Below are 27,367 nucleotides of genomic sequence, written 5' to 3'. Positions count from 1 at the left end.
CATGTGTTCCATGTCCCTGTTGATTTAGTGATTCCATCCACATGTGTTTCCCCATTATCCCATGTATTTAAACCGTGTCCTTTGAGTTCAGTGTTGTCGGGTCTACTCACTATCAACTTACGTGTGTCTACCTCTGTGCGCCATGTGTTGGATTTAATAAAAGCCTTATTTCGTGTATCCTCGGCTCCGTGTTCCTTCCGGCAGCGTATACGGTAACAGAAGACCCGACCTAAAAAGAGTTTAAAACTGCGTGTTTTCCCCTTTGTTTTGTTATCTGTTTTTTCCAGTCTTTTCTTTTCGTAATGTCGATGGATCCCCTCTATAGCCCCGAATTCCTCCTTCTCCTGCAGGAGGGACTTTCTCTCGAGGACCATACCAGACGGTTTCTCTTGCTAGCTAATGCCACCAGCTACCCGGACCACGCGCTCTGCTCCTTTTATCACGCCAGCCTGAACTCCAAGTGCAGAGCGTTGTCGCCCAAAGATGGTCCTCGGGAGGATTTCGCCCATTTATAGAGTGGAATCTGGTGAGAAATGGGTCACCTCTCACTGTCTGCCCAATGGAGGATCTCGCCAGGTCCACTCTGGACCCAGAGCCCAGCCTACAATCTCCCCACGGTACGGGGCATAAGCCCGAGCCCACCGATGACGGAGAGCCAGAGAGCAACCCGTCAGACCAGGTGCGAGAGCCGGCGACACTGCCCACCACGAGGGAGCAAAATGTGGAGCGCCAATTGGGTCAAAATGAGGTGGAGGATCGTACAGACTGTGATCCCCAGTTAAGCCCAGGACGGGCTCCTGATCCCCAGTTAAGCCCAGGACGGGCTCCTGGTCCCCAGTTAAGCCCAGGACGGGCTCCGGATCCCCAGTTAAGCCCAGGAAGGGCTCCGGATCCCCAGTTAAGCCCAGGACGGGCTCCTGATCCCCAGTTAAGCCCAGGACGGGCTCCTGAACCCCAGTTAAGCCCAGGACGGGCTCCTGAACCCCAGTTAAGCCCAGGACGGGCTCCTGATCCCCAGTTAAGCCCAGGACGGGCTCCTGATCCCCAGTTAAGCCCAGGACGGGCTCCTGATCCCCAGTTAAGCCCAGGACGGGCTCCTGATCCCCAGTTAAGCCCAGGACGGGCTCCTGGTCCCCAGTTAAGCCCAGGACGGGCTCCTGAACCCCAGTTAAGCCCAGGACGGGCTCCTGAATCCCAGTTAAGCCCAGGATGGGCTCCAGCCCCAGAGTTCGCTCCAGTGCCTGCTCCTCCGAAATTCCCACCCACTCCTGCCTCCTCCTCCGCTGTCGTCTGGCAGCCCCTCTGCTCGCCCTCAGCCTACCATCATTGTGGTGCGAGCTCAGCGGGACTGCCATCCTCCAGCGCCGCCTTGGTCGGCGTCTCCCTCACCTCCGCCTCCAGCCTCTGAGGCCTGGACTCCGCCTCGGCCCGTTGACCCGTCGGCTCCACCATGGCTCCTAGCTCTTTCCTCTCCACCGTGGCCCGGCAGTCCACATGCTCTGCCTGGCTCCCTCGTCCCTCCGGCTCCGCCTTGGTCTGGCATCGTCCATCCTATGCCTCGGGACTCCACTCCTCCGGCTTCGCCTCATCCCTCCGTCCCTCCGGCTCCGTCAGGCTCCTTCATCTCCTCGGCAACACCTCAGTCCTCTGTCACTCTGGCCTCACCGCGACCTTCCGGATCCACAGCGCCACGTCAGTCACCAGAGCCATCTGTTCCGCCTAGGACCTCCGGCTCCTCCCCGTCACCCTGGCTCTTCGGCTCTCCGTCTCCGCCTCGGGCTCCTCCTCCACTTGCTCCGTTGCCGTGGGTCGAGTCCCTGGAGTCGGCGACCATTCCTCCTCCATGGCTCCTTCCACCGTCGGCCCCACCTTGGGCCATTATGGCTGTGGCCTGGGCCCTGCTGGGTGCCTCCTGCTCCAGATCCCTCCTGTCTCCTCCCTGGCCCCTCCCTCCGTCGTCTCCTCCTTGGCTCCTCCTTCCGTGGTCCCTGTCTGCTGGCCCCCTCCTGGGAGGCTGTCCTCCACCGGGACCTCCTCCCAAGTTCCCACCCACGCCTCCCTCTGTTGTTTCTATGGTGCGAGGACGCACCTACCGGGAGGGGGGAGTAATGTTACATACCTGGACTTTTTTAGTGTGTTTTTGCCCCTGTGACCCAGTTTCTGTCTTCCGTGTTTGGTTTGATTAGTTCCCAGGTGTGTTTATTCTATTCCCCATGTGTTCCATGTCCCTGTTGATTTAGTGATTCCATCCACCTGTGTTTCCCCATTATCCCATGTATTTAAACCGTGTCCTTTGAGTTCAGTGTTGTCGGGTCTACTCACTATCAACTTACGTGTGTCTACCTCTGTGCTCCATGTGTTGGATTTAATAAAAGCCTTATTTCGTGTATCCTCGGCTCCGTGTTCCTTCCGGCAGCGTAAACGGTAACATATATACACTACAAACACTTTTTTTTTAAATCACATAATAAGGCAGAATAGTTTCTATACTGTAATAGCACTGCATTGTTCATATACTTTATTTATCACCTGCTGGAGATGACTTGAAAAACCATATTGTCGCAATCCTATGTTTAATGTGTCAGTGTTTCCAAAAGTGTCTGTTTTTCTGTGAAGCAACTGTTTTCATAAAGCATAGCTGGACACTTTTGTCCATATTAGGAGTTTCCTGGTATGATTTTCTGCACGAGAGCGCCCTCCGGCTTCTAGCATGAATGAAACACGCACTGCAGGAGAGTTTAGCGCTCCGTGTTGTTCATCTCGTCTTCTGGGTCCGAATAAAATATCAGATCATGCGCAGACAATCCTGTCTCTTTGAGTCTAAGTCTATATTTATTCACACCAGCTCCTGAAAACCTCTATGCGAACACACTTGACCGAAAAAGTGCGGGGGACGAATTTCCGTGATATTAAAAGTGGGGGGGGGGACACGTCCCCCGCGTAATCTACGCCTCTGACGTAACCTCTACATTATCATTTTGTGTCAAACTGAATATGTAGCAAAATTAGGTAAAATAGTTCTTATCTTAAATTTGCTCTGTTCGCCGGGAAAATAACCTGGAGAACATTACGGATATTATATTAATGAACAAAGTGTGTGAGTGGCAACAATTTTTATTTGCTTTGTTGAAAAGCGTAGCGGTTACATATAAAAAACTGGGTTATCCCTTGCCACAGATAGTTTGAAAACACTAAATCTCCCCTCGCCCCACCATCTATATCGGACTTAAACCAACAGACTCGTCTTCCTTTCTAAATTTGAGGATAACTTTAAAATCCTCTTTCACAGCCACCCTACATCTCCTCTCCTGTTCACTTCTGTTCCTTGTCTTCTCCTGTTTGCGTCTGGTGTCCAGTCGCCATACTCCATTTCCCCATCTTCCTCTACTTCCTGATTCGCCATTCTAATCCAGTCACAAACCAGTTTATGCCAACCGCCAAGTCCCACCCATTTCTGAGCCCAGCCTCGTGCGTATCCATGACCGCAGTCTCCATATACCGCCGCTCTCAGAAAGCGAGCCTCGATTAGCTCTCCGAATGTGCTGTTTTTCCTCTGCTCGTCGGCCTGCCACCTCCAATCCGCCGCCTCGATTTCTGCTTCGTCTGTTTTTTTGTCTAATAAATGCAGCTCTGGCTCGCTCGTTATTGACGTCACTCGTTCTTCTCCAGCTCTCCTCCCCCGATTATCCAATCAGAGACGAGCTTCTATGAAATTCAAAATTAGGCTGACTCAGCGCACAAGAGAGAGAGAACAAAGACAATCCGAGGCACTGTTAGGTTGTTTAGCCTGTGATGATACAATGCTCATTATTTTATTTTATTTTTATAAAAATAAATAGAAAACCATTAAGCTAAGTATTACATCAAAATTGAAAGACTAAAAGAAACATAAAGCATAATGATTATGGTTGGGACTGAACAGAAGTGTTACTTTGCACAGACCTCAATAATTTTAATTCCTTATACACATAAATACAGTATGCTACAAATAAATCATAAATCGATGTTAGTGAAGGCACCGTTCGGTTGTTTAGCCTGTGATAATGACACAATGCTCAAATTATTATTATTACTATTATTTTATCAATAGGCCTATGTAGAAAACCAGTAGGCTAAGTATTACATTAAGATTTAAAGACTAAAAGAAACATAAGACATACAGGGATTACTGAACATAAGTATTACTTTGCAATAATTTACATTACACACACACACACACACACACACACACACACACACACACACACACACAGTGGGCTACAATATGCTACAAATAGCCTAAATTATAAAAACAATATTATTATAATTGTAGCCATATTTTTATATATAATATGGAGAGAGAAGCTGTTCAGATAGGCAACCTCTCAGGTTCACAATTATTTTTTTTGTGAAAAAATAAATTGCATCATTTCATCAATCATGCTAAAATTAGCCTACAGTATAAACTTGTAAAGTGGCATACATACTTTATTTGTATTTTTAAAAACAACACACTAAAACTTTAGTTTTTACAATATTTGCATGTCAAATTAACAAAATTGTTTTGTTATGAGTATTACAGTATTTCTTTGTTTTTGATACCATTAATTTGTAATTTTAACAAATAATTCTGATTATTATCACATATTGTTAATTGTAAATATAACAAAATATTATGTTTAATAGTTTACAAAATTTCACTGTGAATTAAACAAACAAAAAAATGTTTTTGGGTTTACAATACTTTTCTGTAGGGATTTTACATAGTTTTTCTGTCAATTTCACGGTCATTTTTTACAGTGTACATATCGGTTTATTTCGGGAACTTTTTGCCCCACATGCACAGCATGTCATTTAGACATTTGCAACAGTAAGTTTTTTCATACACACAGACTGGTTCTATGCAGTTGATCTGTTTTGCAGTTCTTTAAAGAGTTGTTATCACTTGCAAATCACTGCTCATGTTTGCAAAACACTGTTCACGTGCTTGCAGTACTTTTGACCGTATTTTAGCCAAAACAACGTGCCAAAAGTGTAAGCGCAGAAAAATGGATGTCAGATGCATGCAGATCCATAGACAGTAAAAGATTTATTTTACTTTAGCATGCAGTTTCACAATACTTGAATTACACTTATGAGTGACAGTAAAATGCTGCAAATATTTTTTTTCTTACGCTTAAACGCGATTTACACCTTCACAAAGCTTATCTTGCGCATGCAAATTTAATTTACGCTTACAGTTTTATGTACACTTCCACAACTTTTCACATCAGAGCTGTGAGTGTAAATTTCAACTTACAAATACAAATATTAATATGACAAGTTCTCACATTCACATCTTCAACCTCTCGAGTTTTGATACTGATTTACCTTTATATAGCTCGCACCGGTGCGGACTCGCAGAAGTGCGGGGGGCGCTCGCGAACACCCTTCTGAAAGCAATGAAATCACGTCACACTCCAACACAAGGGGTGTCAGAGTACATTTGCCACCTGCCAGTTATCCAGAGAAGAAGACGAGGACGAGCTGTGGTTGTGTTAGTAGCTTGTAGTTTTCGGTACTCTAGAAATAATCTTCTACTGTTTTTTTTTAGATATATGTTTTTCTGAGGTCGAAAGCATGTCGCAGCTTTCTGAAATAAACATGACAGACATGCGCAGCGATAGTATGTGGTCCGCTGCCGACGTCTGGATCAAGAAGCCACATGTAGTAAATAAGAGACTGTGTGGCGTAACAGAGACGGAGTACATGGATGTGGACACTGCGGAATTAATTCAGGTTTTATTTTCTCTTCTGGGGCCTAATATTAAGATTGCTGATATTTCTATGTTTCTTCACGCTGATATTGTGGATAAGGAGCATGAAACTGCAGGACGCTGGTGTGTTGGAGTCAGAACTATTATTCCCAAAGTGAACAAGACAGGAGAGAGTCTATACAAAGAGGTTATCATAAAAGGTAAGAAACGGCACGACCATTTTGATATGTTGTCATTTTGTTGTCATCTCGTTGGCTTTAGATTTCTTTTCTCTTTTTTTTTTCAAAGATAATGTTGGGCATGCAGTGACATTTATACCATTTGAAGAGACTGGCGTGGAACAGGTTACTGTCAAGAGCAGTAACATATATCAAATACAGCTGCAGTTAAAGCCAGAGGAATGGTAAGCGTCTACTTGGATGGAAGTTAAAAAACAGAATACTTTGAATATCATCACTCTTATGGCTGGATGATATGGTCAAAGTTTATATCTTTATAACTTATCTTTAAGTTTATAAGTATATATAATTCCGATATCGATATGAACAACATTAAAAAAAGACAAAAAACAAAACAACAAAAAAAAAAAACTGCCAAGAACGCATCCAACGTATATTTGGACCTATAAACGTCTGAAAAAATAATTTGCCAAGTATATAAAAACTCCACCTATAAAACTGTATAATGTAAATTAAAAGAATACAGATAGATTAATATTCACCTTTTTTTGTATTTAGCCTTCATACAAACAAGAAATGTGAAATAAATTCTCAGACATTATTAATATTAATATCTTTAACTTTATAACATAGGCTGATTATTCTTATAGACTGAAACAAACAAACTGCTTCAGCCAGGATAAATAATATTAAAAGTGCTCAGAGTTGCTCAGAGAGAACAATAAATAAACAGAAAACGTATGTTGCTGGGGAAGAAACATTGTGTGTTGATGACACCCTGTGACAGACTCTTTTATTTATTTATTTTTTCTATTGTTTTACACGTTCTTGTTAAGGAACACAAGCATGTCAACATGATCGGGACAAAGTCTGCTCCTTAGTCTGTTAACAATGGGCTAGTTGCATATCTCCGCCATCTTGGATTTCCGGTCTTGCGAGTCTGGGTAGATATTTCCGGTTGTGCTAAACGTCAGTGCTGAGAACCGGAGAAATCCAAATATTACCTTCTACATGTTTACGGGATTTATAATATCACTTCAATAAGATATACACTGCTATTATTACTATACTATTAATGTTAACTGAGCCAGTGGATTTGAAACTTGTGTATGTTTGGGTCTGGTGAATGAATTTAATACACGTATTCCCTACTGTTCACGAAATGAAAGTTGAACTCATGGTGTGTATACACGGCTACATAATTTATTTTTATCTTACCAATTATGTAAATGTATACAAATTACTTATTTCTCGAAAATGTTTGTATTACATTGATTTTTTTTAATGAAATTTACCTCGTGAGACGTGGACTGTGATTTATCTTCATAAGTATCCATTTCTCAATTGTGCACATACATCAGTTTGTTTCATCATTTTCACAACATATTTTATTATTTTACACAATTAACTAATACATGACTAATTTTAATATGTTTTATCTGATAATGAATGCAAAAGAATAACAATATACCTGTGCTGCTCGGATAATGATTTATGTCAGTCAGATAATGATTTATGCTGCAGATCTTTCACAAAACAAATAAACATTGATAAAAACACACATGAATGCAAACAGCGATCTTTTAATAAATGCAAACCTACCATAATTATATTACGTTTAATTGTACAGTTACAGTTATAAATTATCAAATAAAGTTAATAAAACATGCTTTATCAGAAATCTCTGTGCTCGTTTGACACTCAGAAACCTTGATCTTACGTAACAGTCAGAACAAAATCAGCTCTTCGAAAATGTAAAGTATTGCATATTTCAGTGGTTTGTGTTTGAAAGAAGAAATCCCTGTGGAATGATTAACCTGATGCTGACGCAGATCCGCATAGTCAACAGAAGAATAAAGCAATCTCCGTGTTGTATCTTGATGAATTTCCACACAGAAGTACGCAAAAATGTAGGCAGGATGTTTCCCCATGTCTTTGATATACCACTATCTGCTGTTAAAATAAAAAAAATCATTGATTATATACATCTAGCCAAGTTTCGTATGTAAGTTTCCCCTATAGTAAATGCGAGCGTCTCAAGACCGGAAGTAAGTATGCATACACTCGCATCGCTGAAGCTCTCCGACGCCATCTTGTGCACCGAGTCCATAAGACCGGCTGCAGAGAAAACGCGCTCTGACGGCACAGACGTTGCCAGGACACACAAATAACGGTATGCTAAGCCAGTGGTTCCCAAAGGGACCCCGGCGCAGGATGATTTCTATTAAAAAATATATAAAAATAGGCCCTATATATTTTTGTTGCAATTAATTTAACCCTTTCACACGTACGATCACACCGGTGTGATTAGTCTAGGCTGGTCCCTGGAGTGTACGATAACACTGGTCAGTGCATGACGTGAAATTCAAAAGTGCTTTCGCGCGTTGGCTAGCGCTGAGCTAGAGACAAGCACGCTCAGAGCTGTCATCACAACTTTTCAGTGTTTTCAACAACATAATGTTTATTATAAGTTTCAGACATATAAGTACTAAAAACAAAAACAATACATTTAGAGTTTGTAAAATAAAAATTTTCAAACATTTTCAGCCAGAATGTCAGCGTCAGCGTCAAGTTACGTACGTACATCACGCGCAGCTACACAATGTGTCCCGCTGTTTGCTAAAGTTAAATGTGTTTATTTTGCACGTAGAACAATAAAATATAGCTTTGTGTGCTTTGAGAATGGGCATAAAATCGATTTGCAGTATATTTCATGCGATGGGGGGGGTTGTCACGGGCTAAAAAGTTTGAGAACCCCTGTGCTAAGCCAGTGGTTCCCAAAGTGGGGGTCGCGACTCCCCGGCCCAGGGCTCGCGAGATGATTTCTATAAAAAAAAAAGTGTAGGCGCTCTATATTTTTGTTGCAATTAATTCAACCCTTTCGCACGTATGATCACACCGGTGTGATCAGTCTAGGCTGGTCCCTGGAGTGTACGATCACACCGGTGTGATCAGTCTAGGCTGGTCCCTGGAGTGTACGATCACACCGGCCAGTGCATGACGTGAAATTCAAATGTGCTCTCGAGCGTTGGCTGGCGCTGAGCCAGAGACAGGCGCGCTCAGAGCTGTCATCACAACTTTTCAGTGTTTTCAACCATATAATATTTATTTTATGTTTCAGACATAAGTACTAAAAAAACAATACATTTAGAGTTTGTAAAATACACACTGATGTCAAAGGAAGAGGCAATAATAATCCTTTCCATTATAATTAGATACGTTTTATTCATATCAGATACTCATTGTCTAAGTAAGTTTACTCTATTATTCTCCCAGTTCACCAGCCACTTACTTTTATGTATTTCGGGAGAAGTGGATGATTTCACGTGTTGTAAATCCAACAGATCCGATTCTCTGAACTGCGGCTGAGGCACAAACTAAGATGGCGGCGCCCATCGCATAACTCAACAAACGCAATCGTTATAAAGGTGTTTAAAAAAACAAAATACTTCCACTTGCATATATTTGACAATCAGAATACCAGATATTTCATGCCATATCTAACAAATTTGTGAATATTTTGAAAAAGAAGGAAAAATGACATAAAACCAGATCATCTCTCATTCAGCTCAGTTTATGCTGCAGTATGTCACGTGACAAGCAATGATGCGTCACCATGGAAACCATAAAGTGACACATCTAAATAACGGATTAGCATGAGCGTGTGTGTGTGTGAGCCGCTCAGACCTACTCGACTGGTTCCTGATGGCAGAATAATTAATGAGTTCAACCCAACATAGCTGCACAGTTACTTTCCGAGAGAGAACAGGTGGATATCGAGCGGCTCATGCAGAATTGTAACACTGATTTTGCACGTAGAACAATAAAATATAACTTTGTGTGCTTTGAGACTGGGCATAAAATCGATTTTCTGTACATTTCATGCGACGGGAGGGGTTGTTGAGGTGGGGTTGGTGGGGGAGGTGCGGAGTCGCGGGGCAGCAGCGCATTTAGTCTCCTTGGAATTATAAGGTTCTATCTGACATTTTTGTCAAAATTGAGTTATTCCCATATTATTATTCTATGACAACTTATTTACATTATGTGATAGATTTTTTTATGTTGTATACATTATGGGATTTTTGTTTAAAAAACAATAAGGTTCTATCTACACAGTCAAATGGAATGCAAAATCTTTGAAGCTCAATATCTCAGAACTACTCGGAATGCAGATAGTACCTTATAATTCCAAGCGGACGATTTTTTATTTGGGTCGCGGGCTAAAAAGTTTGGGAACCCCTGTGCTAAGTGATTAAGTTTTGTGAAGCGCTTCATGTTTTCGTTCCACCACTGAATGGGATCCTCATCTTGTGGAATACATGGCTCCAGCAAGAACTGTTCCCACTCATCTCAGCTGGACTCTGTAATCATCGCCAAAGAACTGGCTTAGCCTTTTCCGACGATTGGGCATTGACTTCATCGTTGGTGGTGGTGGTGGTGGTGGCTGCATCAGTGCCACTCGCATCAAGGAAAATGCTCTGATAATGTTCAGAAAGTTTTTTTCTTACTACTACTCTACTACTACTACATTTTCATCGAGGAACCTGAGATGTTTGTGCTGAGGGTCTAGGGCAGACAAGAGTAGAGGAGTTTTCCCTGCATTCTCCAAGTTAGCGGTGTTTATTTGTTGCTTGAGAGATGCTGCAACAATGCTACTGAATTCAGTCACTTTCTGTGATTCTGCATGACATATTTGAAGATGTCTGTAGACAAAAATTAATTAATGAATGAATAAGAACTGCGGTCTTCAGTATATAATTTATTTTGTAAGTGATCTTTTAAATAAATCCTGACTGAAGTCACTTATCAAATTAATGTAGCAAAATTTTATTAGTTTGAATTTATTTGCTTGTATAAAAAAAAAAAATAGAAAAAAAGAAAAGTTTAGAAAAAAAAAATCAGTAATCAACATCAAAGGAATTTGAACAAATAATTAACTTATATTAATTCATTTGTTAGAACTAGACAAACCTGCATAGAAGGCTTTGCACAAGTGGATACACCATGGAGACAGACACGTAGTTTTTGCCACCCAGTGCTTCACTTGCCGTTTTGAGAGACTAGAGGACAGGTAACAACATCTCAATTGTCTGCCAGTGATCATCGATTAGCATTTTTATTTATTGAATAATTACAGCAGACTGAATATTCCAATGTTCGACTATCCGTGCACACCCCTAATCTGTGCACCGAAGTTATCAGTCTAAATGTTCTGCAAAATCAGTCAATGGTGAAAATCGTTAGTAGCTTTCATTTAAGTCAAACAATTTAACACTAATTTTGGACATAAACGAACACGTTAAATATCAAATATTAAAAACATCTAAGTTCATATACTTGGAGTAAAGTTGAATTGAACTGATACATTAGTCATACAGCGCTCCAGACCGTGCGCCCCATATCCTCGAGTAGCCCATTTATGAAGCTAGCAAATCTTTAGCCATCCACTAGGGACAATCTGATTAGTCCCACTGCTAATAAGGGATGATAAAAATGTCTCCATGATCTGTTTTTGAAGAAATATTGTAGTATCGTGCTACAACGCACATTCTATTAGCTGCAGTTCTGGCGCCTCCATCATATAGTTTACAACGCCACTTGCATTCACAGCAGTGTTAATTCAGCACTAAAGTTACTCTCATTATTTATACGTGCTTTTAAATGTTTTATTCATGCGCTGATCTGACCTTTGTTTTTTCTGAGAGCCACTTAGACCCGAAGTGTGCGTGCTAAAACCTGTCAAACAGCACCTGATTATTGAACTAAGTTACCTTTTGCACTAATACTGTCAAAACACACAAGGTTTACATGTAGACTCAGTTGGTTATGTCTAAAATGAAAGTAAACAGTTGTGAGAAAAACATATACGTGCCTGTATATTAGATGTGTGCAGGTCTTAAAGGGACAGTAGGCCTATTAAACATGCAGCCTGCCGTCATTACTTTCAAGGGATAGATCACACTAAAATTTTATTTGTCATTATTTACTCACCATTAGGGCTGTAGCTATCGAATATTTTAGTAATCGAGTATTCTACCAAAAATTCCATTGAGTAATCGGATAAAATGTATTTTTGCTTTTTAGGTATAGTTCCACAAAACTGAAGTCAATCCATTCTGTTTTTGCTTCCAATTTCGAAATTATACCATCTAATTTAGATTAAAAACTGCTCATGTTGCATGTAATACAGCATATTTGCTTAGATCATGATTAAAATGCAGTGGTTGCCTCTCATTTTAAATGGAAAGAGCACAGACAAAGCCTTATTTTGTTTATATGAAGAGATCACTTTTGTTTGTGTTATTTATCTGATTTAGGAATGGTTTTAAAATTTCAATTTAGTTTTGTTATTTACATTTATATTTGAATTTAGGGCTCCAACTAACGATTTTCAGAATTGATTAGTTGGCCAATTATTTTTTCGATCAATCCAATTAAAACCCCTATTTTCTTTATATTAATTTTACTAACCAAAAACACACTATTCCACATTTCTGCCCAATATCCTTTAAAACAAATGTGCAAACTGAATGCTATGAAAACATACAATGCTTAACAATTTATTAGACCATCTGTCATAAGACAAAACAAATATTTTAGGAATCTGTCAAATGTTATTCTAAAAATTGTATTGTAATTTTTGGACAAATAACAAACTGAAACATAGTATTTATTCACATAATAACAAAAATGGCCTCCTTTGCCTTTGAAAACAGCTCACATGCTTGCTGGCATTGTTTATGTACTTTTTGACTAATTGGGTGTCTGAATAAAAAAGCACTATAAAGCATTTGACCATTTTTTTTCCTGCCTTTCACGGATAACCGCAATAATTATATAATAGCATTAAAACAGCTTACTACTGTTACTAAAAATAGCTTACATATTGGACATATTGGAGGTCTAACCAATACAGAAAGCAAAAAATTATTTGGGTAATTACCAATTCTGTTAGTTAAGCGCAGCAGTGGCACAAACCTTACAGAATTGGTTAAAAACCTTACATAAATTAGTTTTAAGAAATTTGTTAATCACTGTAGGCTATATAGTGAATATAGTTTATATATTTAGATCAAAAATTTTATAAATTCACAGTAGGCTAATGCTCCGCAGGAACACGCGTTGTGTACTCTTTGATCACAATCCGTCTCCTCTTAATGTCATTTCTTTATCCTGTAAAAGCATCTGAATGAATGTTTTTGTGCTGGATATTGTCTTCCTTGCCTCTCTGTGTTCCATCTGTTTAACGCGCACACCGGCTGCGCTGGTGCTTTTAATGCAAGACTGTCATGGTGGGATTTCGTACTTTTCCTGCAGGGGCTCATTTTGTTTCTTCCAATATTTGTAGATGCATTTTGTTTATAGAAATGCGTTATTCATTGCTGTAATTTGATGCGACCGGCTGCAGTTGTACATGCACTGTTGGCAGACCCGACTAATCGATAATAAGAATTGTTGTCGATGATTTTCGTTATTGAGAATAATCGATTAGTTGTTGCAGCCCTATTTGAATTAGGGATGTGCACGGATAGTCGAACATTCGAATATTCGTTCTGCTCTAATTATTCGATAAATAAAAATGATATTCGAATTTCGCAAAAAAAAAAAAAAAAAAAAGTTCAAAATAAAACCTAATTTGGTCACTTTCTGTGATTCTCCACGGCATATTTGAAGGTGTATGCAAGCAAAAAATAATTAATGAATGATTAAGGGGCCATTCACATATCGCGCCTAGGCGTGGAAAAGGCTATGCGTGCCGCTTTCTCCTTCTTTCCAAAGCGCTCGGGCAGAAGCGCTCCTGAGGCGACGCATTCTCTCCATGAAGACGCGGAAATTTCAGCAAAGGATAAATGGATTTGCAGCACAAAAAAAATCGCTTTCAGTAGCTCTGCTACTAAATTTATTTCAAAATGGCAATCCATATACAGCTATGATCAGCTGTTCCTTCATCTTGGCTGAGCTTTCAACGTTGTTAAGGGAAAGGATGAAGCTGAATGTTTAGTTCTTGTCACATGACCTGCGGTACGCTTGCGGAATTCTGAAAGTTGAGATGTTTTTAACTCGATGCTGTTCGGACGCGCCTGGAAAAACGGGAACGCGTCGCACCGCGTGCGCATCGCGACCGCGTCGCTTCCATTATTAGCGCGCATACCGCGCGCCTACATTGGAAATAACGAACTTGAGCATGCAAAAGACGCGATATGTGAACGCCCCCTAAAAGAACTGCGGTCTTCTAGTACTTCAAATATGCCGTGGAGAATCACAGAAAGTGATCCAAGAACATTGTTGCGGCATCTCTCAAGCAACGAATAAACACAGCTAACTTGGAGAATGCAGTGAAAACTCCTCTTCTCGCGTCTGCCCTAGACCCTCGGCACAAACATCTCAGGTTTCTCGATGAAAACATGAGAGAAGTAAGAAAAAAAAACTTTTTTGAACATTATCAGAACATTTTCCTTGATGCGAGTGGTGCGGATGCAGTCGCCACGATGAAGATGCAATGCCCACTCGTTGGAAAAGGCTGAGCCAGTTCTCCAGCGATGATTAGCTACACAGAATCCAGCCGAGACGAGTGGGAACAGTTCTTGCTGGAGCCATGTATTCCTCCAGATGAGGATCCCATTCAGTGGTGAAACGAAAACACGAAGCGCTTCACAAAACTTATTCGCTTAGCACACCGTTATTTGTGAGTCCCGCCAATGTCTGTGCGTCAGAGCGCGTTTTCTCCGTGGCCGGCCTTATTGTTAACAGGAGCCGACTTTCCCCCAATCATGTTTACATGCCCGTATTTCTTAACAAGAACATTTGAAACAATAGAAAAAAAAGCAAAAAAGATTTGCTGACAGTTTAAAAGTTAAGTGTAAGCTACATTCTGTACAATAGCCTAATTGCTGCAGGCGGCTTTACGTTTTTTCTTTGTTCACTTTTTTTTTTTTTTTTGCTTTTAATCTGTACTTTTGTTTGTTTGCACACATTGTTAAAGGTTTTCAGCTACAAAACACGATGTGTAATGTTCAAGCTTATTGTAAGCTTGTTCAAAATGACTAGGGCTGGGATAAACGATTATTTTTTAAACGATTAATCTAGCCATTATTTTTTCGATGCATCGATTAATCTAACGATTAATTTTTCGGGCCGATTCGATTTCGAATTATCTCCCCATTAATTGACTACTAACAATTTATACATGTTGATTTACATGAAAGAAAAAAACATGAATTCCTTAACATTGCAATATATGTTTATTGCTCTTAAAATTACAAAATAAAAGACTGACTAAGAATGCATTACTTTGCAATTGTATAGAGCATAGCATTCAATAAAACCTTGAAGCCTTGAAAACACATAGCTTACTGAAACAAGCTTACTGAACACATAGGGCCTAGCTTACTGAAAAAAAGTTCTTCTTTCAGATAAAAATAACAACAACTTGATGTCTAGCATTCAATAAAAAAGTTCACCCAAAATACTTGTTTAGAGCAATTGAAAGAATACAGTAACCAATGTAAACTTTAGGGCTTTAAGCTAATACAGAGAGTGCTTTTCCAAAATAAAAATAAAAAATTTAACAGTGGGAGCCAGCAGCCTGTCATGGAGAAAAAAAAATCTCTGATTGCTCCACGTGAAACTTTGGCGTTCCGCCCTTTTTCTGTCGTGTCTAATGATTAGGGATGGGACGATAACCGGTTTTATTGATAACCGTGATAAAATGTGCTGAAGGTTAGTAATATCGTTTAAAAATGAATTATCATTAAAACCGTGTTTGATTATCGCGGTTTTAATAACTCACTATTAAATCATGTCCAGCCAGCAACAGTCTGACGCAAGCGCAGCGCACAATGTTTTTTTTGTTTTTTTTTCGAGAAGGAATGGCGAAAGTCAGTGACTTTTCTATGCTTTTCTATGCTTCTACACTTTTCATTGTAAGGAAGGAAATGCCACAGAATTTAATCTTTCTTTAAATTAAGTGCATAGAGTTGCTTGTTTTATTAGTTGTTTGTTGATTATTAAATATAAAACTTGCTGAAATGTTTTCAGTGTGAGCATCAAGTATTTTTGAACACTTTCATCTCGTTTCAACAAAACCGTGATAATATTGATAATCGTGATAATTTTAGTCACTATAATCGTGATATTAAATTTTCATACCGTCCCATCCCTACTAATGATTTTGGTTAATATTCACGAGGGGTGGGGGAAGAGAGAGAGAGAGAGTGCTCGTGTAGTTTGAAGACTGTGAGTGAAACTGCGCGTGAAACTTTGGTGTTTCGCCCTTTTTCTATCGTGTTTAATGATTTTGATTTTGCACAAGGGAGAGAGAGAGCAAGAAGCGCTTGTGTTGTTTGAAGACTGTGAGTGCGCGCGCAGCCGGGGCTCTCTCTCGTACACGCTCTGTCACTGTCACTCACCGATCAAATAAGGCTTTGACACCCGCCAAAAAAAAAGATCAATGCAGAAAAACCCCTGGATTGGTTATATAACGTTGGACAGAATGTTGATCCGGCCATCGCGTATATTCAGCGCAATTAAGGTAAACGTTTTGCAAACATTTTTTAGAGAAATAAAAACAGGTCAACGAATCGATGCGCATATTTTGCGTCGACGTCATCGATGACCTCGACGCGTTGTCCCAGCCCTAAAAATGACGAAAACAAATGTTGCTGAAAAATAACGTCTGACTCATTAAACTTAATTTAAATAAACGAATATTCGAATATTCATTTTTTTGTGAGCTCAAATATTCGAATGTGATATTTGTGGAAAACGCCCATCCCTAATTTGAATTTAGCAGATTGATTTGGCTGTGAATAAATGCATATAACTTAGAGGAGAATTATAATATACTCCCCAAACTTTGTCTACATGATGCCAAAACACTGAGGAACTTAAATTGTGAACGGATTTTAGATGTCATTAATACCTCATGTCGATCAGACCCGTAAGACCTCCATTCATCTTCGGACCACAGTTTAAGATATTTTAGATTTAGTCCGAGAGCTTTCTGTCCCTCCATTGAAAATGTATGTACGGTATACTGTCCATGTTCAGAAAGGTAATAAAAACATCTTCAAAGTAGTCCATGTGACATCAGAGGGCCAGTTAGAATTTTTTGATGCATCAAAAATACATTTTTGTTCAAAAATAGCAAAAACTACTTTATTCAGCATTGTCTTCTCTTCCGGGTCTGTTGTGAGCAAGTTCACTGCAGTGTAGTGAGATCCGGTTCGCAAACGAATCACTCGATGTAACCGGATCTTCTTGAACCAGTTCACCAGGCATGCTATTTTATGGCAAACTTTCCTCAATGTCAAATGCAGAAATGTTAATTCATGTGATCATGACCTCAAGGTTAGATTATTGTAATGCTTTATTAGGTGGTTGCTTTGCACATTTAATAAACAAACTCCATCTGGTCCAAATTTCTATAATTCAAATCCGTTAAAAAAGATTATATGGCTGTATTAATTAGGTCAACTAGAACCGGGAACACTTCCTATAACACCTGATGTACTGGCTACATAAGAAGAATGGTATCTATGCAAATATTAGTCTCTTTCATTCTTATTCCGAGGTCACCATAGCCATATGGATCCAGTCTATATAAGGAATACTCCTATTAGTAGTAGTAGCCCTTTATTGTCACTAGTCACAATTACCAGCAAAATTAGCCATCAGCCTGTCCATACATACACACAACATACATACAATATGACAAGGGAGTAGACAGGACAGGGAAATGAGGAAGAAATACAACATAACATTAGGGAAGTGAGGGAAAAAAAACACCCAGACTATGCTCCTTTGGGAGTACAGTGTGAGAACAGGAAAAACACTTCAGCAACAAAAGCACATAATACAGCATAACCACACGACTTTGCAACGGGGGAGTGGGGGGTTGAGGTAATCCAGCGCATGCAAGCAGCCATCCGGTCCATCAGCCCTACATCGCTCTTCACAGACTCGCTTGTCAGACTGGTGGTACAAAGCGGCGAGGGATGGGGGGTGGGGGGTGAATGCATATCTGTGTATATATATATATATATATATATATATGTGTGTGTGTGTGTACAAGTTCTCAATCGAGGTGCCTCAGTCCACAGGATTGTGATAGCGATACACAGCAAGTTGCCATGGAGACAGTCTTGTCCACAATCAGCAGGTGTCTGTGGAGAGGGGGGAGGTACGCAAGAGTGTCTCGCTGCAGTGCTCATCCAGGGGAGTTGTAGTTTCCAACAGCGGCCTTGGCCAAGGCCAGAGCTGGTAGAGGGGAGCCGGCTCAGGGAAATCAGCTCAGGGAATCGGTTTAAAAATCCAAACTCTGTGGAAAAAAACTAGGAAAAATTGCAACCCTGCATCCAACACGAGCTTGACTGATCATGGGTCGCGAGTAGGATAGACGACTGACAGACTATACTGGAATATTTGCTGCTTAGCAGATCCTGAACTCCCTGATAAATATCTGATCTTGTAATATTAGATGTTCTTCTTAACACAGAGTGAAAGTGAACAACGAACGCACATTCAAAAGAGATTTCAATACCCGCATATTGATAGCTCGAAAATGATAATATAAGAATGTTTGCATGAGTAGCCACAAAAATCGCGTGTGTTGGGGGTAATGGTCAGAAATTCAGTGGGAGCGGCATTACAAAGTGGGTAGATCTCTACTCCAGACTATTGGCATGTCAACGCGTTTTATTTTTATAAGAACTAGACGCTTTGTACACTGCAATTTTTTTTTATGTCTGATGGAAAAAAAAAAGAAAAAAAGACTGCTGGTTCTTTAAGGTGCATAGAAGGATTCAGTGTGTTTTCATTTTGTCATTTTAATGTTAATTAAAAATATTTAGTGTAGGTCTATTTATTTTATTCTTTTTATTTATTTTATTCTGTTTTTCTCTGTTCTCAGAAGCGCTCCAGGTGCGTGATAGTTTGACGATGCGTGAATCCAGGTTCTGTTGTAGATCTGTTGTCTTGCATGCTGCTGTTTGCACCTTAAAATAAACCCATGAACAACAATTTATTTTTAATAGGTCACAGACATTCATTATAATTTTTATTTGATACTAATTTTTGTAATCTTATCAGTTATCGGTTAATGTTTAGATAAAAAGTAATGGATGTCGTTTGTTGAAACAAGCATCCCTAGACAACTGAAAAGCCAGATTTCCATCCCTGTGAAAGCCTGATGACTTCCCTAATTAACGGCAATTATCATCAGTTGACAGCCTGTGAAGTACATGTTTGTGGGTGCCAGAAACAGTTGGAAACATACCGTTTGTGGGGGGGAGGGGCAGGTGTGTGGGGGATGCTGGCAGAATGGTTCTGCTTAGCATATGAATGCAACCACCTCGGAATTGCCACAGTACCTATTGGATGAGACATTTAAAATAGTAAGTTGTGTGATTGGCTGATCTATATACTGCTATTCGTTAGGGCTGTGTATTGCCAAGATTCTGGCGATACATATAATGATACGATATGTTACGATTAGCGGTGGGACGCTATCGGCGTTAAGATGGGTCTATACTACGCGAGCTATGATGACTTTCACCTTGATATTTTAGCGCGGATGCATACCTAGCCTAGTGGTTCAATAATCTAACCTTGAGGTCATAAATGCATGGATTAACATTTCTGCATTTGACATTGAGAGCATAGCCCGTAATTTTGATATATTTTTGAGATGGAAAAAATGCAGTTTTACAAATGCTAGAAACGTGGCTTTCTAAGGAAAGATTGCTATCAAATAGCACACCTAGGTTCCTAACTGATGACTAAGAATTGACAGAGCAACCATCAAGTCTTAGACAATGTTCTAGGTTATTACCTGCAGGGTTTTTAGGTCCTATAATTAACACCTCTGTTTTTTTTTCAGAATTTAGCAGTAAGAAATTACTTGTCATCCAATTTTTATATTTTCTATGCATTCCATTAGTTTTTCAAATTTGTGTGTTTCACCGGGCCGCGAAGAAATATAGACCTGAGTATCATAACAATCATCAGCATAACAGTGAAAGCTAACACCATGTTTCTTGATGATATCTCCCAAGGGTAACATGTAAAGCGTGAAGAGTAGCGGTCCTAGTACTGAGCCTTTAGGTACTCCATAATGCACTTGTGATCAATATGATACCTCTACATTCACTGCTAATGCTCTTCTATTAATGCCAACAAAGTGTTCTAGTCTATACAAAAGAATGTTGTGGTCAATAGTGTCGAACGCAGCACTAAGATCCAATAGCACTAATAGAGAGATACAACCACGATAAGATGATAAGAGCAGGTCATTTGTAACTCTAAGGAGAGCAGTCTCAGTATCATGATACGGTCTAAATCCTGACTGGAAATCCGAACAGATACCACTTTGTTCTAAGAAGAGATTGGTCTATAATTAACTAGTTCTTTGAGAGGCTTAATAACAGCCAGTTTGAAGGTTTTAGGGACCAGAGGTGGGTAGTAACGAGTTACATTTACTTCGTTACATTTACTTGAGTAAATTTTTCGGGTAACTAATACTTTTTGGAGTATATTTAAAGATGGGTACTTTTACTCTTACTTGAGTAATTTTTTGGAGAAAAATCTGTACTTTTACTTCGTTACTGTGGGCGAAGCTCCTCTCGTTACTTTATCTTAATGCAATAAATGTTATAAATGCTTCAGTTTGATGCTTCTGGGAATGTTTATAATAAAAATGAAAATAAATAAATAATAATAATGCTTAATAATAATTTGCCAATATGCTGTGGCTGCTGTGTGTCACATGACGAACCCCCTATGCCTAGACACAATTAATAAATATTTCCACAATACTTAGGCTTGCAGAAATATACATTTGTTTACATTTTGCAGAAAAAGATGAAAGAAGATCCGTCAATGTGCATTTGGTTCGTTATGTTCAGATGTTCAGTAACTTAGCGGTTATGTTAGGAGTTTTCACTCTTCTTTGTGTCAGAGGTTATTTATACATATATAATACATATACTTATTTAATTTATTTTGTGATGCAAATCAGAATTTTCATCAGCTGTTACTCCAGTTTTCAGAGTTATGATCCTTCAAAATATAAATCTAATATATTGATTTATTACCAGGGCTGGAAACAGTTTTGCTGCTTAATATTTTTTTGGAACCTTTGAGATTTTGTTTAGGATTATTTGATGAATAGAAAGATAAAAAGAGCATCATTGATAGTAAATCAACATATTGGAATGATTTCTGAAGGATTATGTGACATTGAAGACTGGAGTAAAGGCTGATAATACACACACACACACACACACACACACACACACACACACACACACACATACATACATTACATACATTTTATCTATATATCTAAATAAAAATAGACTCAGTATATATGACCCAAAGTAACTAACTACTTGAGTAGATTTTTTATCAGATACTTTTTTACTCCTACTCAAGTAACTATTCAGACTAGTACTTTTACTTTTACTTGAGTACATATTTCTAGAAGTACTTTTACTTGAGTACAGTTTTTGGGTACTCTACCCACCTCTGTTAGGGACATATCCTAATGACAATGAGGAATTAATGATAGTCAGAAGAGGATCTATTACTTCTGGAAGCACCTCTTTTAGGAGTTTAGATGGAATAGGGTCTAACATGTTGTTGGTTTAGATGATTTAACAAACATCATCTAAATACAATTCTTTATAGTTTATACAATTCTTACAATTCTTCCTCTCCTATAGTAGAAAATGCATGAAACTGTTCCTCATTGGATCTATAGTGCATTGTCTGAAGCGATACTGTAGCTGATGGCTGAATGTTTACAATTTTATCTCTAATAGTATCGATTTTAGAAGTAGTTCATAAAGTCATTACTGCTGTTATGTTGGGGAAATGTCAACACATGTTGCTTTATTTTTCGTTAATTTAGCAACTGTATTGGATAAATACCTGGGGTTATATTTTTTTTCTTCTAAAAGAGAATAAAAGTAATCAGATATAGCAGTTTTTAATGCTTTTCTGTAGGATAGGTTACTTTCCCGCCAAGCAATACTAAATACCTCTCATTTTGTTTTCCTACAGCTGCGCTCCATTTTCCGGGTTGTTCTCTTTAGGGTGCGAGTATGCTCATTATACCATGGTGTCAGACTGTTTTCCTTAACCTTCCTTAAAGGGTTAGTTCACCCAGATATCAAAATTATGTAATTAATAACTTACCCTCATGTTGTTCCAAACCCGTAAGACTTCCGTTTATCTTTGGAACACAGTTTAAGATATTTTAGATTTAGTCCGAGAGCTCTCAGTCCCTCCATTGAAACTGTGTGTACGGTAAACTGTCCATGTCCAGAAAGGTAAGAAAAACATCATCAAAGTAGTCCATGTGACATCAGAGGGTCAGTTAGAATTTTTTGAAGCATCGAAAATACATTTTGGTCCAAAAATAGCAAAAACAACGACTTTATTCAACATTGTCTTCTGTGTCTGTTGTGTGAGAGAGTTCAAAACAAAGCAGTCTGGATATCCGGTTCGCGAACGAATCATTCAGTTCACCAAATCGAACTGAATAGTTTTAAACGGTTCGCATCTCTAATACGCATTAATCCACAAATGACTTAAGCTGTTAACTTTTTTTAATGTGGCTGACACTCCCTCTGAGTTCAAACAAACCAATATCCCGGAGTAATGCATGCACTCAAACAGTACACTGACTGAACTGCTGTGAAGAGAGAACTGAAGATGAACGTGACAAATTTTTCAGATCACGAATACGAAAAAACGCATGAGAACATTTTGGAATCAATGTGCAATGACATTCACCCTCTTCCTCCTCTGGCGACTCTGGGCTCAGGTCTTAGTAGATGCAGCCACACTGACTAGCTCTGGTTTATTGTACTGGAAATTTCATATGTCTTGCAGGCCACTATAAACAATTAAAGGCATGTGTTAAAAACACACCAAATGTAACTATTCAGAAATAAACATAATAGAGGGGGGAAAAATTTGTAAAAATTACTTGCCAAAAATGTTGTTTTTCTATCTAGACCTTCATCAGTCAATTGCGGGCTTGCAGTCAGGGTTCAAAAAATTTGGTGACAATCTCATTATATGAGTTCAAACTGTGGAAACAAAATTAACAAAATTAAAATGTTTATTTGCTTTTGCACAAATGAATGCATGCTAGCATGTATTTTTCAGCCTTATCCTTGTTCTGGGTCATAGCGTCTACAGTTTGTTTCCGTTATGTAGTCAACGGACTGCCTCCTACAAAAGGCAAGAAAAAATTACTGTGAACAAACTTGTCGAAACGTTTGTGATTTCATTTGGGTAGTTAATTCTTAATGCAATTTTGGGATTATGCAGACACCTCTTCCTTTTGAACCTCTCTGTCGAGCAGCTGTTAAGAGTCGCTATGAGTGGGACTTCCGGTTTTGCCGTGTAGTGGAGAGTAGAGAGTTTTGCCGCGTAGTGTAAGAGCTCCGACTTAAAATTCACAATTATTTTTCATAACACTATATTGGGGGCTGGTTCGTTTTCTTTACGCTACTTTTGTTCTTGGTTACTTGTTCCTAATGAGTAAAGGTACACGAGCTGGCGGTAAAAACAACCCTCATAGCAAAGTGCCTCATCCTGGGCAAGAAAGCGGCAAGATGTCGGACGACGCTACAAACCCGCTAACAACTGACACGCTGTTGAGCGAACTTGACAAACTGAGGAGAAACATGACTGGCGAACTCACCGCGCTGCTGAATTCGTCGCTTGAGTCTATTCACTAATCCATTGCCTCTATTGGTTCTACCTTAGCGACTCAGGTGACTACCATCACTGATATGGAAACTAGTTTATCCGATCATAGCCACAGGATTACTCATCTCGAGCAGGAGGTATCTACACTTCAGGTGAAGTTGGTGTTGGCAACGGAGGAGAACGTCGCCTTAAGATCTAACGTGGAAGATCTCGTCTCGCGGTCCAAACGGCAGAATATTCGGGTGGTTGATCTTCCAGAGGATATCGAGGGAAAGGATGTCAGGCAGTTTATGACAGATTTATTCACCGAGGTTGCCGGTGATGCCCTTCCCGCCCCTCCAGAGCTTGACAGAGCCCATCGGAGCCTGAGACCCAAACCCCGCCAAGGTCAAAATTCCCGTCCGATTATAGTGAGATTTCACCGTTACATTGAGAAGCAGGACGTGCTCAAATGGGTGAAATCCTACAAAGAAATTACATTTAAAGGTCACAGGATCAAATTCTACGAGGACTTCTGTGCTTCGGTGGCTAATAGGAGAGCTTTGTTCAATAATGTCAAGGGCCTGTTGTACAAACACGGTGTTCGTTTTGGCATGCTTTACCCAGCCAGACTTCGCGTGTCATACAACGGCTCGGAGTACTACTTCAACTCTCCTGACGCTGCAGAAAAATTCTACCATCAAAACTTTACTGAGTAACTTTATGGGCGGTCCTGTCTCCTTATATATATATATATATATATATATACACACACACACGCACATATATATACACACACACACATATATATATATATCCAACCCGAATTCCGGAAAAGTTGGGACGTTTTTTAAATTTTAATAAAATGAAAACTAAAGGAATTTCAAATCACATGAGCCAATATTTTATTCACAATAGAACATAGATAACGTAGCAAATGTTTAAACTGAGAAATTTTACACTTTTATCCACTTAATTAGCTCATTTAAAATTTAATGCCTGCCACAGGTCTCAAAAAAAGTTGGCACGGGGGCAACAAATGGCTAAAAAAGCAAGCAGTTTTGAAAAGATTCAGCTGGGAGAACATCTAGTGATTAAGTTAATTGATATCAGGTCTGTAACATGATTAGCTATAAAAGCTTTGTCTTAGAGAAGCAGAGTCTCTCAGAAGTAAAGATGGGCAGAGGCTCTCCAATCTGTGAAAGACTGCGTAAAAAATTGTGGAAAACTTTAAAAACAATGTTCCTCAACGTCAAATTGCAAAGGCTTTGCAAATCTCATCATCTACAGTGCATAACATCATCAAAAGATTCAGAGAAACTGGAGAAATCTCTGTGCGTAAGGGACAAGGCCGGAGACCTTTATTGGATGCCCGTGGTCTTCGGGCTCTCAGACGACACTGCATCACTCATCGGCATGATTGTGTCAATGACATTACTAAATGGGCCCAGGAATACTTTCAGAAACCACTGTCGGTAAACACAATCCGCCGTGCCATCAGCAGATGCCAACTAAAGCTCTATCATGCAAAAAGGAAGCCATATGTGAACATGGTCCAGAAGCGCCGTCGTGTCCTGTGGGCCAAGGCTCATTTAAAATGGACTATTTCAAAGTGGAATAGTGTTTTATGGTCAGACGAGTCCAAATTTGACATTCTTGTTGGAAATCACGGACGCCGTGTCCTCCGGGCTAAAGAGGAGGGAGACCTTCCAGCATGTTATCAGCGTTCAGTTCAAAAGCCAGCATCTCTGATGGTATGGGGGTGCTTAAGTGCATACGGTATGGGCAGCTTGCATGTTTTGGAAGGCTCTGTGAATGCTGAAAGGTATATAAAGGTTTTAGAGCAACATATGCTTCCCTCCAAACAACGTCTATTTCAGGGAAGGCCTTGTTTATTTCAGCAGGACAATGCAAAACCACATACTGCAGCTATAACAACAGCATGGCTTCGTCGTAGAAGAGTCCGGGTGCTAACCTGGCCTGCCTGCAGTCCAGATCTTTCACCTATAGAGAACATTTGGCGCATCATTAAACGAAAAATACGTCAAAGACGACCACGAACTCTTCAGCAGCTGGAAATCTATATAAGGCAAGAATGGGACCAAATTCCAACAGCAAAATTCCAGCAACTCATAGCCTCAATGCCCAGACGTCTTCAAACTGTTTTGAAAAGAAAAGGAGATGCTACACCATGGTAAACATGCCCCGTCCCAACTATTTTGAGACCTGTAGCAGAAATCAAAACTGAAATGAGCTCATTTTGTGCATAAAATTGTAAACTTTCTCAGTTTAAACATTTGCTATGTTATCTATGTTCTATTGTGAATAAAATATTGGCTCATGTGATTTGAAAGTCTTTTAGTTTTCATTTTATTAAAATTTAAAAAACGTCCCAACTTTTCCGGAATTCGGGTTGTATATATATATATATATATATATACATATATATATATATATATATATATATGTATATATATATATATATATATATATATATATATATATATATATACATATATGTGTATATATATATATGTGTATATATATATATATGTATATATATATATATATACACACACAGACATATATATATATATGTATGTGTGTGTGTGTGTGTAGTGAATGTGACAGACATAATTCACCATTGTTAAGTGTAGTTCTGTACACTGTTCTGCATAACTGTTCAGGGATCGTGGTCCCTTTAAATGTTCGGAATGCGTGATGACGTAACACACCGGTCAGCGTCATTGTTCGAGTTTTCTGTTTTCTACTTTTAAAAATAAACGAGACACGCATTTCGTGTGCTCAAAGTGAGAAGTTGTCCCTTGCAAATTACTGCAATTCCCACACTGGTGACCCCGACATTAGTCTGCTGGACGTATCCAGAGACACGACACGATCATGACCGCGAACGCTGTCACCCTCAAACTCCCCGAATTCTGGGAATCGTCAGCATCGGCATGGTTCGCCCAGTCTGAAGCGCAGTTCGCATTGCGTGAGATCACCGTGGATACGACAAAATATTACTACGTTGTGTCTGCTCTCAGAAATTCAACAGCATCCACAGTGTTGAGTCTTCTTACGAATCCTCCCGAAAATGGGAAGTATACGGCACTTAAAACCCACCTGTTGAAAACATTTGAACTGTCAGACGCTGAGAGAGCCAGCAGGCTTTTCTCACTTCAAGGACTGGGTGACAGCAAACCGTCCGAGCTCATGGACCGTATGCTGGATCTTTTGGGTGAACACAGACCTGATTTTCTTTTCATCCAGCTTTTCTTGCATCAGCTGCCTTCCCAAGTGAGAGCTGCATTAGCCAACACCACAATCACTGACTGTCGGAAACTAGCTGAAGAGGTTGATACATTTTTCCTGGCAAGTCAGGGACATTTTGCGGCCGTGCTTTTTCCCGCGCACATCTCTTCAGTGATGCGGGACGACGCCACACTCATTGCTGCGACCACTTCTCGTCGGCAGCAGTCTTCTGTCACCCAACAGCCCTCAGGATTGTGTTTCTACCATGCAAAGTTTGGAACCAAGGCTAACAAATGCCGTCCACTATGCAGTTTCATTGTTTCGGGAAATGCCAGGGCCGGCGCTCAGTAGTAGCCATGAGTGTCGGCCGCGTAGGCAGGCTGCTTTTCATCCGCGATAGCATCTCCGGACGCTGTTTTCTGTGCGACACGGGAGCACAAAGGAGCGTCCTGCCTGCATCCCGTTTGGACATGGTAAACGACAGCCACGGCCCCC

General features: G+C 39.8%; 1 protein-coding gene across 3 annotated transcripts in view; it reads left to right on the top strand.

The window, feature by feature from the left end:
* Window positions 1–5,492: 5,492 nt before the first annotated feature.
* The window catches only part of trmt44 (tRNA methyltransferase 44 homolog), a 163,665-nt gene continuing 141,790 nt past the window's right edge, over window positions 5,493–27,367 (top strand). For 2 of the 3 annotated variants that reach the window (XM_059515601.1, XM_059515592.1), the window contains exons 1-2: window positions 5,493–5,935; window positions 6,024–6,138. In XM_059515601.1, coding sequence (XP_059371584.1) covers window positions 5,599–5,935; window positions 6,024–6,138 — 452 coding nt within the window. In that variant the 5' untranslated portion in view covers window positions 5,493–5,598. Of the gene's footprint in view, window positions 5,936–6,023; window positions 6,139–27,367 lie in introns of those variants that run through there. The other variant, XM_059515610.1, reaches the window with a different exon arrangement.

The sequence above is a fragment of the Carassius carassius genome, chromosome 2, assembly GCF_963082965.1.
Source record: "Carassius carassius chromosome 2, fCarCar2.1, whole genome shotgun sequence".
Taxonomy (NCBI): Eukaryota; Metazoa; Chordata; class Actinopteri; order Cypriniformes; family Cyprinidae; genus Carassius; species Carassius carassius.
The sequence above is the reverse complement of the archived record's forward strand: the minus strand, read 5'-3'. Positions and strand labels throughout refer to the sequence as shown.